The following is a 12,781-nucleotide window of genomic DNA, read 5'->3' as shown; positions in this document are numbered from 1 at the left end:
TGGCAACTTTACCACACATGTGCACATGAATGGTAACGCTGCACGAGGCCATGCAGGATGATGCTTCCGAGTGGGCGGGAGCCGGGAGCCGGCAAACGTGTGGACATGGCGACCGGATCGGCCCCCCGCCTCCAGCCAGGTGCAATTGCACCATTCACATGGAGGGAGGTGTCAAGGGCGCCCGTCTCGTGGACAGGGCATAGCACATATAGAGAAGGTACGGGGGATAACTGCATATGCACAGGACAATGGGCACAGCAACACGGTGGGCCTGATCTATACAAGTGTTTTACAGTGGTGCCACCCCATAAAAAATGCTTTGTAAATCCGGCCCAATATGTGCCAAGTGCCAAGATTGGTTACCATGCGTTGCAGATAGCGCCTGGAAGGCCTTCCGAAACAGGCTAAACCCTGCTTGTAGCAGCCGGTGGCCTATTTCTGGGAGCACCCCTTATTCACCAGAAGGATGGTGGTTGTGATGCAAGGCCTAACAGGCAGCACACCCTCCTAGTTTACGCATTCAATGTCATTGTGAGGCCTGACGTTCACCACAAAGCCGCGATACCCGGTTTTGAGTTTTTGTGTACCTTAGACCTGAGCGGCAACAAAGAACGCAAACACATGTGCCGCTAAGGGTTTGGCAGTAATTAAAAAAACGTGAATGAGATTCTACATGATAATGATTTGTCATTTGTATGGCGCTTTCACCAAAGCGCTTTACATAGAACATATTTACATACAATATCACCCACCCAAAGTTGGTACTCATTGATCAACCTCGGAAGGATGAGTTGGCATTGCTGCGATTCAAACCTGCAACCTGCAGATCACATGCAGGTCACAGCAGCGAGTGCTCAACCCACACAGCTATCTTACCAGCACATGATTTCACTGCCAGCCCATAAGAGGATATTGCATGGGAAACGTATTGCATATGAAATGCAAGTAAAAAAGATGCATGCAGTATTTACTGCATTCTTATAGATTGGGATAATACCCAAAAATACCCTAGACGTATGCCAGTACCCAAATGTTGGAGGTAAAAATGTACAGTATTCAATGTGGGTATCTTTAAAAGCATTTACTGCCAACAGCGGAATATCCCTTCACCTGCCTGATCAATGAAATGCCCTGCATTGCACGGTAGGGTCTTTACTAACCCGTCTGAACGTTTGGTCTACCCACGCTAGAAGCTCAGTGCAGGCCGATATGCATTCCCATCCCCCAAAACAGGATGGAAAAACTGCCTTTCTATTCTTTTTCTAAAAAAAGGACATGAGGTGTTCTGTAAGTGCTGCATGTTTGGGACAGCACCATGGATGTGCACTCCTTGGAATACCGAATATAGTAGCCACTGTGCTGAAAGGACTGTTACTCTGCAGCGGAAGAGCCCCACGTTACTACTAAATCAGAAGTGATCCAAATCCTAAAGATAAAACAGGCAGAGCCCAACAGGTATTCCTCCTTTGCCTCTTTTGGTAATGTGGGCCTGAGGGCGTGCTTTATTGCCATAAGCGGTGTGAGCTGATACAGTGGCAACACAAACAACAATAGTATGGTCATACCAATATAAAAAAGATGCTTAATAAACTATACAAATAGGGACTTTTTTATTGTATTATTTATTATTCGAGGTCATTTGGTTTAAACTTTGAAAACCTTTAACCCTTCAGTTCAATTGCCACAATTTCATCCAAAAAACAAAAGAAAAAAAGACTAAAAACTAAAGAAAACGGGCAATCCAATGCACTAGTGCCTCTACCTCAGACCTTCTTCCCCCTGGGCATCTAGTTTCTTGAGCATTGTAATTGCTAGTTTTACAAGGCCAATGTTGATTTTAGTGTTCCCTCCTTCAATCAATGTTCTCCACCAATCGTCCATGCTTGTAGGTTCTAAACGTCTCCCCTAGGCAGCTCTCACGTTCCTGGCTAAGGCCCCGACAGCAAAGAGTACGATGTTTTAGGGTTTTGTTCGCTCCCGAGAGTTTGCACAGTCGGCATCCTATGTGCTTGTTCAAGATGTTTCTTCTTTGCAATATCTCTCCTGTCGGCAATACGTTAAGTCTGTACCTCATTAGAATTGACCTGAAGTGCCAGTTAGGAAACATTGACAAATACCCTGGTATCAGGTTCAGTTTTCTTGGCTGAGCCCAGAATTCTTCATAGTCCTTGTATTTCTTGCTGTGCTCTTGAGTTTCTATCCAGTCTGTTGTATATAGTTATTTTGTTGTTTTGTCTGGATTGTTTAACAGATCCTCCTCTGTTTCATTAAGAGTTGTTAGCTTTTCTTGACAGAATTCTTGACATTCTGTTAACGCTCGGTCCGTTTGTTCTCTCAAGGATTTTTCAGCACATGGAAGCCTCCGGGTGCATTCTCCTCCAAGCATTTGCGATAAAAGGACATATGTTTCGAGTCAACTATTGCTTTCAGCGACGTCAAGGCCAGCTCTCTCCTTATTACTTGTATCGGCACTGAATTAGGGAGTTGGAGCACTTTCCGCCAGAACAAGCCCTCCAGAGTCGGCCACGTTTGTGTGGCAAAGATGTTGATGTTTCTACTCCATAAGTCAGTATGGCTACTACTTTCATTCTGTAGAATTTGATCAGCGGTATCATGGTGAACCCACAATATCTTTTCAAATGATTTTCCCCTGTGAAGCTAAATTGATGGCTTTCCTTCTTAGCCCTTCAATTCTGGGTGCTTCACTGTTGGAATTATTGATGCAGACTCCCAAGATTTTTTTCCCTTTTAGTGTCCAATTCATTTTCCTGATCTTACCATTGTTACCTCCCTTCGGAAACTTAATTATTCTTGATTTCTCCGGGTTAATGGTCAAATCGTTTGCGTCCACGTATGACTGTAAGGCAGTTAACTGTCTTTGCAAGCCTATCGGGGTCTGGGCTACTAACACAATGTCATCTGTGTAAAGTAGTCTCCCTATTAGAGCCCCCGCAACTTCAGGAGGATAACTGCAGATAAGATCGAATTCTTCTCCCATATCTGATGTAAACAAGTTGTAGAGCTCCAACGCTAGTGGGCAACGTTGTTTCAGCCCCGTTTTGATGGGCATTTGGTCCGACAGTGACCCTGTCTTATCTAGCCTTATTCTAATGTTTGTGTCCAAATAAAGGTCTTTGATGTTCTCCACAATGATTTGGGGACATTCCCACTTCTCCAGTTTGTCCCAAAGTTTCTTTCTTGTGATTGTGTCAAAGCCTTCGACAGGTCAATAAAGGCGATGTCAATTTTCTGTTCTTTGATTCTGGCAGTTCTGGATTTCAGCAGGTTAATCAGAAAGATGTTTACTGTGGTGCCCATTCCTTTCACAAACCCAGATTGCCAAGGGTCTCTTCGACCTTTCCTGATGCTCCATTCTGTTAGGGCCTTCAGTAATGTGGTCGCAAATACTTTCCCTGTCACGTCCAGGAGGGCGATTGGTCTATAATTATCTGGCGATGTTCTCAGCCCTTTTTTGTAAATTGGAACAACCACCGCCGCCTTCCAGGTCTCCAGGATTTTATCGGTCCGTATCACGTATTTGAACACTTGATGCAAAAACCGGGCCCACTCTGGTATGTTACTTTTAAGTATGGCGTTTGTCAGCCCGTCTGGTCCCGGGGCTCTGGAGGTTTTTAGGTTCTTTAATATGGTTTCAATTGATTCTGTGAAAATGTCTGGTCCGTCTTGCTTTGTGTTTGCCACTGATCTTCGTTGTAAAGAGCTCCCGTTATCCTCTTGATGCTGAGTAAAGAACTCACACCACACTTGCACTAATTGGGTTTGATAAAGACACATCTTGCCTATTGTCTGTCTCGTTAATAATTGTCCATATCTCTGCTGTGCTTTTTGATCTAATTTGTTTTAGCATTCTTTCTGCATCTTGGTTGAGCATGGTTTTCTTATGAAGATATAGCCAGTTCCGATAGCTCTGTTTCAGCTTGTTGCTTTCTATGCTACTGTTCGGGCTTCGAGTCTTAGTCAAGAGGGTGATTTTTTTCCTCAGATGTTTTTTTCTTTTTTCGTGCCACACTATCATATGTGTGGGCATGGGTTTTTGACAGTTGGTTCGTGTTTGTTTTTCCATCTGCTCTATAGCCTTCAGAGAGCGGTGTATAATCGATTTTTGTATTTATTTTTGGGTTATCTTCCAAGTCCGAGATCAAGTCTTTTAGTTTAAGGTTTAGTCCTTCGATTTTTTCCAGACGTATCTTAAGTTTGACTCCTCTTCTTGAGAGCTGTATGTCTTGCTTGTACATGCAGATCTCATTATTGCTGATGTTCCTGCAGGTAAGTTTCATCAAGTCGTGGTCGCTTGAGATGGTTGGGATCACCTCTAATTTTAGAATATTTGGCGACAGGTTACTTGATGTGCATATGTAATCTAGAGTTTCTTTTGTCTGGGCACCCTGTCATGTTGTTCGAGCCGGGATGTCCCCTTGGACTATTCCATTTAGTATCAGACAGTTTCTGCATTGCATCATGTCTCTCCACCTATTTCCTCTTTTTTCCTTTGTTGTGACCTCCGACAGATCATGTACCAAGGCCTGATTGCCTTTGTCCAGGCATGTACAGTTTAAGTCTCCCACCAGGATGCAAATCGGATCCCTCCACTTCTCTCGCTGCTCGTCTAGTATGCATGCTATTTGTTCTGGAAAGTTTGCGTTGTTTTCGTTTGTGGGATTCCAGTACAGGTTTAACAGAATCAGGACTCTTGGTTTGTCTGTTTCTGCTTTGTCCAGTTTTATGGCCACCATTTGAATGAAAGGGGAGGGGTTGTTTGTCTCTATCACCCTCCAATTTAGTTCATTTTCGATTGCCACCAGCAGCCCTGACATGGGGCGACCTTTTTTTCCTTTGGTTGCTGGGTTTAGTATCACCAAATAACCATCCCGCATAGGTGGCTGTAGCAACCGCGTTTCTTGCAAACACAGTACTTTCAAGTTTTCCTTTTGTAATTCTCCCAGAGTAAAAATATGGTTGAAGCCTCTTGTGTTCCAGCTTTCGAGGGACCAAGACTCCTCCTTCTCATTCTCTGGTTGTTATTGGGAGTCCGTTCTATCTGCTGCTAAGTTTTTTAGCCATTTCCATCTAGCTGCTTCCTAGTAGGGACTTTATTAAAACATTCCATGCACACAACTAATTAAAATCTCTAAAGACCCACTCCTGTAAAGGATAAACAGAGAATGCACACTTCGAGAAGAAAGGGTACTCTGGGTTGATAAGCAGAGTTTGGGTGAAAAACATTTGAGCAGCAATGTCAATGTTAAAGACTATTCCTATATAAAACAAGAACGGAGGCACACAAGTAAGTCGCTATGGCCCTTTAAGGTTGACCAGAGGGCAGAGACTGTTAAAGTTGAATTTAGGTAAAGCACTACATTGATAATAGAAATTAGATTCAAATGAGCTCTCACCTTGGCAGACAGTTGAGCCTCTAATGGAAGAACCGATGCCGTAGTTGAAGATCCCCCGGACCGACCTATCCCTCCTCACCCGGACGATAATCACCAGGGAGAAAGGACATGACAGCCAGGGAAACCCTCTGGGGAAGAAAACCCTGAGTAGAGGTGGGTGCTGACGAATCTGGATGGAGTCTTGAAGAAGGTTCCCACAATGAAGGTTCCCACAATGGTGGAGTTGGTTACGGGAAGGCTTCCTCTAAGAATGGAGAGACAATAAACGTGAGAAGACTTCCTAAGAGAGAGAGGAAGGTAGGACTGAATATAGGTAGACTTAGGAAGGGAGGACCTCACCTATTGAAAATAGATGACAGGACCTAAGAATTCCCATATCCATTAACCGGGAACTTGGAAGACAGGATACCTAGAAACGACAGAAGGATTACTATTCTGGGCAAGGATAATTTTGGAAATTATCCGCTTTGTTAGTAATCGGAAGAGGGAACTCACTGTAAGATGTTTGCGGAGTGCTACAATGCCCTGGAGAGCGGGGAGAACATAGAAGGATTGACAGGATGTCCTATAGTTTGAAGAAAGCAACCGAGGAACAAAGGCGAAGGGGAGAGCCCGCTGAGAGGATCTGGATGAAAAGGAAACACAGAATTAAAGGTACAAATTGATGAAAGTCCTAGGATTCAAGGTTAGACAAGAGCACCTAGAAGCGAACTCACGGAGCGCCTGCAACAACAGTAGCGACGTGTAGGAGACCCGATCTCTGTTCCGTATAAGGAATCATGTGAGTGATCACCGGCGTCTCTTGCGGACGTGCAAAATCTGTACCACTGCACTCCGCCCAGTCAGAACAGCCGCTCTCCATCTTGGATGTTCTCATTCGGGTTAATCCACAGAAGCGACTACGATGCCAAAGGGACCAACGGTCAATTTGTGTAACAGAGACTCTTTAAATAACTTTTGTGCATTGTCTTTGTTTGGTGCTCAACATTGAGAACAGCTTCTAGGTGATTTGCTGCAGGCGAGTCCTCGTTGAGACAGTCAAGTCGTGTATTCCCAATGGTGAGTTGGAAATGGTGTCAGTTAGAAGCATGGGCTCCCGTTAGATTGAGTCAGCGTTAAGACATCCAAGTCATTGACTTCTAACGGTTTGAGATGATGGTGAAATGAGGCTTCTGCTGATTCGAGTTGGCCTTTTGGATAATGAGTCAGGGGCTTTCAGCAGGTCGAGTCGACATTCGAGTCGGTTGCTTCCACAGAGTCGAGCTGACAATCGGGTTGTGTTGAGGTGGTCTGCTGCAATGGGTCAAGCAGGCGTCTGGATGGCTCAAAAGGCAGATAAGGGGTTCTAAGAGCGTAGTGGTCAAAGCAGCACAACGGGTCCTGAAGTGGCTTAAAGTGAGTTGTGGTAACCAGGAAAAGTTTCCATAAATAGGGAACCTGCGTCCCCTGCACACTAGCACAGGCCAATAAATAGCCAAGGATTTAACAGGAAATCTCTGAATTGTTCAAAGTCAGGTAAGTGGATCAATATAAAGTCATTGTAATCACCTGAAGCATTTCAATATGAATTCATAACACATTAATGTTCAAATAATACGTTTAATGATGTCAACCAACACGTTTCGAGAAAACATCTCTTCATCAGTGGTCCAGGTAGGACGTTAATTCTGCAAGTAATCAAAGAAAGTATAATCTTATAATTTCATCTATGATAAACATTGCATAGGTAGTAAATATAGATCGTTTCAAATGAATCTCATTCAGAGTAGCTCAACCAACAAATAGAATCCAAATTCATTCTGACCTCCGGTATTCACTCAAATCTTCCTACATGTTTTCATGGTCTTGGTTTCAGTGCTTTAGAAGGGCTCACTCAAGGAACAAAGTGGTGTCCGTGAGTAGTGTTCAGTCCCTGATGATGTAATGAGGCTTCTAATCCTCTCTAACTGCTGCCTTCTAATTACAATATGAATAGATGTGAAATGCCTCACCTTTTCACAGTCAACTGATGCAAATGGGTTCTTCTGGTGTGACCATGTACAAGAAGGAAGTCATCATTATCCCATGTCCTGAATATGTAAGTAATCCTCCTCCTATAGGTGGAATTCATGTCAAAAGCAGGTATAAATATCAATTTGGTAAATACGCCGGTCCTATGTATATTCATATCGGGCGAGAGATCATAGTACTCACCCAGCCTCAGCTGGTGGTGATACTATAAGATAGGTGAGGACATTCTATCGGCTGATTTCAGGGACATAAATGGGGTTCCCAGTAGCCCTTAGCTATGCGAATATATTCATGTTTCATTTTGAGAAAAATCACATCTTGGAGACACAACCCTAGTGATCTAATGTGATATTTTGGTGGAGATGCATAGATGATGTTTTCGCGATTTGGAAAGGAAGCAGACCAGATCTAGTAGAATATTTGGAGACGTGTCCTATAAAGCAGCCCCAACTCTAGGATAGGAGTCAGTATGGGTCTAGTAGGTGCTTTCGGACACGTGTCCTATAAAGTAGCACCAATTCTGGGCTGGGAGTCAGTATGGGTCTAGTAGTGCATTCGAATACCCTTGACCAATGTTCTTTCATTTTCCAGGCTGCATCGTAGGCGCATTGGCTGTCTGCTGGGTCCCCTTCCAGGCTCGACGTCTGATGATGGTTGTACGCTCCAAAAGCCAATGGACAGAGGGCTACTACCGCTCGTACATCACCCTCCAGCCGATCACCAACTCCTTCTACTACCTGAGCTCCAGCATCAACCCTCTGCTCTACAACCTGACCTCCCTGCAGTTCCGTAGGGCCTTTCGGCGCTACCTCAACCCCTGCGACCGGCCACGGCGGGAGCAAAGCTCACCACCCAGCTCCCTTCAGCAGCAGGAGTCGATGGATCTCCAGAGCCTGGATCACCTGAAACACAGGGAAAGCGTGTGACATGTGGCTTGGGCTCGCCGTCAGATTATTCAGGATTTAAAATAATAAGCAAAACAAAGTGTTTGTTTTCCCTCTGAAATACTGTGATAATCAATGAGAAACATAAAAATCCGCTATGAACATGCACCTTCACATGCCAATGCATAATCAAGCATGCCATATATACTAGGACTATTATGCAACTATATGACATGAGAAGCCAAAGGTAACATTGAACAAACCAGCTGAACAATATCAACACACCGTATCCATAAGACACTATAGCAATGACCTTTTCAGGTCTCTGTCAAAATAAATATGTTGATACATAGAATGCGTCTGAATATGAAATAGGACAGATTGCAGAGTTGTCGCACCCCCCGCCTTTTTGTGTGAATACACACTTTGAGTAACTAACAATGTATTTCCTTGCCCAAAGACGAAGACAAAAAGTACAGGAAAATCTGTAAATAATTCAAATAGGACCTGAAGAAGACCAATCAAAAAACTGGCTGAAACATGTAGACAAAGAGTGGAACATTCCATTTTATACACAGGAGTTCTACTGAAGCAGTGAGAGCCAACAGGAATCAAACTAGTGAGCTGGTCTACAGCTTTCACCATCATCGGTCACCAAAAACAGCTCCATTTTAATTTTGATAGAATGCAAGGTAAGGTAAAGTGGTCTTGTAAAGCACCCTTCTGTCAAGCATGCTGGCCTCTGTTAACAAAAAAACTGTGCATGTTGAACTATAAGTGCCTATCAATGTTCTTTAATGCATGTGAAAATCCAAGAACCCCTCCTTTCTTTATTATAATGTCGCATTAGATGCAAGGCTAGATTTTGCGTAAAATAAAGGTCGATTTATTTGTTAGTTAATATTGCGTCGGTGCTCTATAATACTACTGAGAACCAAATTACATATTGTGATGAGCTTGATTCCCATGTGGTTTGTATGTTTTATCAACTCTTCCCTACTTGAGTGTTCAGGAAAGTAGAGATTTCAGGTGAATTTGCAAATCATTGTCATGGGTGTCCCTGCGAGAAATGTTTGGTTGATACTGATGTGTTATTTCTATAGCGCTTACGCTTTACATAGAACATATATACATACAATATCACCCAACCGGAGTTGGCACTCATTTATCAACCTCGGAAGGCTGAAAGGCTGAGTTGGCCTTGGCAGGATTCAAACCTACAACCTGCAGATCACACAGAGATCACAGCAGCGAGCGCTCAACTCACTGAGCTATCTTTCCAGTTTATATGCTCACTGCCAGAATTGAACAAGACATCCTTGGCATATAACATCCATACACCCACCACCATGGCACTGGGAGTGCTATAAACGCGTGTTTATGGCGATTTGTAGAATGCTCACGGTGGGTCGTGCCACCTTCTTGGCACTTTTGACAGATTCCGGCATTGGTTCCTCCAGGGTGTTTTATAAGAACACGGGTGTTTTTCCCTGAAACCCATAAGGTTGAGAGCGAGTCTTATGTCTTCTGGGAAGTTATCGTATCAAATAGTTTATCTTGACGCGCCAGTCCCATATTAAACACGTGAGAGCCCTTCTACTGAGGACGAACACAGCTTAAATAGCCATGTACTGTGGGAACCAGGAAGGCGGCACCAGGCTTGCATGCAAGTGGAAATTGACTTCTGTGTGAAAGATACAAAAGGTGGATCTAGGCCCTCCTAAGTGGGAACCATCACAGCGAGCAGGCTACTTGGCAGTGTTTTTTCTCGGTAGAGGAGCTTCTGCAATTGTGGCAAATCTGATATTATGGGGCTTCAAAAAACACAGAGTAAGTGTGCCCCACACTAACACATCTGAATAAATAACTAGACTGTCTATGTTGTTCTAGAATTATATGTTGCTACATGTACATTCCCAATCCAGAGGTGAATCAGGTGCATGTTTGATTATAGCAACTATATTGGATTTAGGTCCATATCTGAGTATGGCCACTGTATTGAATTTAGGCGCATGTTTGGATATAGTGGCTGTATTGAATTTAGGTGCATGTAGATATGGCCACTCTATTGGATGTAGGGGCAGATTTGGATATAGCCGCTGTATTGAATTTAGGTGCATGTTTGGGTGTGGCCACTGTATTGAATTTAGGTGCAGATTTGGATATAGCTGCTGGATTGAATCTAGGTGCAGATTTGGATATAGCCACTGTATTGGATTTAGGTGCAGGTTTGGATATAGCCACTGTATTGAATTTAGGTGCATTTTTGGGTATGGCCACTGTATTGGATGTAGGGGCAGATTTGGATATAGCCGCTGTATTGAATTTAGGTGCATGTTTGGGTGTGGCCACTGTATTGAATTTAGGTGCAGATTTGGATATAGCCGCTGGATTGAATTTAGGTGCAGATTTGGATATAGCCGCTGTATTGAATTTAGGTGCATTTTTGGGTATGGCCACTGTATTGAATTTAGGTGCATATTTGGGTATAGCGACTGTATTGAATTTAGGTGCATGTGGGTATGGCCATTGTATCGGATTTAGGTGCAGATTTGGATATAGCGACTGTATTGAATTTAGGTGCAGATTTGGATATAGCGCTGTATCGGATTTAGGTGCAGATTTGGATATAGCGGCTGTATCGAATTTAGGTGCAGATTTGGATATAGCGGCTGTATTGAATTTAGGTGCATTTTTGGGTGTGGCCACTGTATTGAATTTAGGTGCAGATTTGGATATAGCCGCTGGATTGAATTTAGGTGCAGATTTGGATATAGCCGCTGTATTGAATTTAGGTGCATTTTTGGGTATGGCCACTGTATTGAATTTAGGTGCATATTTGGGTATAGCGACTGTATTGAATTTAGGTGCATGTGGGTATGGCCATTGTATCGGATTTAGGTGCAGATTTGGATATAGCGACTGTATTGAATTTAGGTGCAGATTTGGATATAGCGCTGTATCGGATTTAGGTGCAGATTTGGATATAGCGGCTGTATCGAATTTAGGTGCAGATTTGGATATAGCGGCTGTATTGAATTTAGGTGCAGATTTGGATATAGCGGCTGTATTGAATTTAGGTGCAGATTTGGATATAGCGGCTGTATTGAATTTAGGTGCAGATTTGGATATAGCGGCTGTATCGGATTTAGGTGCAGATTTGGATATAGCGGCTGTATCGAATTTAGGTGCAGATTTGGTTATAGCGGCTGTATCGGATTTAGGTGCAGATTTGGATATAGCGGCTGTATTGAATTGAGGTGCATGTTTGGGTTGAATTTGGGTAAAGTATAGCCACTGTGTTTATACTGAGCTGCATTTTGTGTATAGCGACTAGACTGAATAAGGTACTGCTGCCCTTTGACTCTTGCCACTGATTGAAACCCTGCTGCCCTTGAATGTTGCCACTGCTTCGAAAGCTAGCTGCCCTGAGAAGTTTGCCACTGTTTTAAACGCTGCTGTGCTCTGAGGTCTGCCACTGTTTTGAATTCTGCTTGTTTTGAATTACCACTGGGTTCGGCATCTAACCTCTTGAGAAGAAAACCAACACTAAGCTTATCTCAGGATCACATTCTCCTAAACTGATTCATTCCAAGCCCCAAAACAATCCCATTAGCTGGGCTCCCCTACACTGGCCTGGCCATTGCCTTGTCTGTCAGCAAAGCCAACATAGTTGCCACGGAGATGACACTGGAGAAGCCTCATCTGTGCCTTAGACACTTCATTTGCGGAGAGGAAAGTGGGAGCACAGCTACCCTCAGGTAAGGAACGCCTAATGTGGTCTTGTGGTTGCCCCGGAATATCCCAAACGTAGATTTGGATGCCTGCTATATCGCCATTGCTTGTGTTTTGCCACTGCTTGCATTTTACCCTGCAGAGTGTTCCTACTAAAAACCCTCTAATACTCTGCCTATTCACTCATTCATTGGCGCATTTTGTCATGTGTTATTGCGCCTTTCAGCATAATTATGTTCCCAACGCGCTTTTAGTTGAACACCCTCAGCAGAATCGGAGTCCAAACATTTGGGAGGTGCTATTGCGCATGTGTGCAATTCAGCCATTTAAGTTATGCAAGGGTGGCCAAGACCCTGGTAGTCACCCATGTCTAAATGGAGTGTGCATGGGCACAGCAGAGGTATACTATGGACTAAAGGGGGTAGGGGTGGTTAAGGAGAGAGTTATCTGGGAAGCTACAGTTCAAATGTTTGTCATTAAAAGTAGCTTCATTCTTATGGCAGAGGTGATGTGCAATGGTGTTGGCATTATAGGCTTGTGAGGATAGCTCAGGGGCAACACACTCGTCTTGCAAGCAAGACGATGTTGAGCAACAAAGGTTCGATCCCCGGGTCTGTGCTTAGAAACCTCTGGGTATTAAGCACATTATAAATAACCAATTATAAATTATATGTGAGTGCAGGGTGTGTGAAGTGAGACTGTGCCTGTGCGAAGGTGCGCCTTGTGAGAGGAGAAATG

At 43.7% G+C, this 12,781-nt stretch overlaps 1 protein-coding gene across 1 annotated transcript in view; it reads left to right on the top strand.

The window, feature by feature from the left end:
* The window catches only part of LOC138520491 (G-protein coupled receptor 39-like), a 63,620-nt gene extending 54,416 nt beyond the window's left edge, over positions 1-9,204 (top strand). The window contains exon 2 of the mRNA XM_069632853.1: positions 8,008-9,204. Within this exon, the coding sequence (XP_069488954.1) occupies positions 8,008-8,350 (343 nt within the window). The 3' untranslated portion in view covers positions 8,351-9,204. The remainder of the gene's footprint in view (positions 1-8,007) is intronic.
* Positions 9,205-12,781: the final 3,577 nt, after the last annotated feature.

The sequence above is a fragment of the Ambystoma mexicanum genome, chromosome 13, assembly GCF_040938575.1.
Source record: "Ambystoma mexicanum isolate Mex_15411 chromosome 13, UKY_AmexF1_1, whole genome shotgun sequence".
Classification (NCBI taxonomy): Eukaryota; Metazoa; Chordata; class Amphibia; order Caudata; family Ambystomatidae; genus Ambystoma; species Ambystoma mexicanum.
Note: the sequence above shows the minus strand (reverse complement) of the source record. Positions and strands in the feature narration are given on the sequence as shown.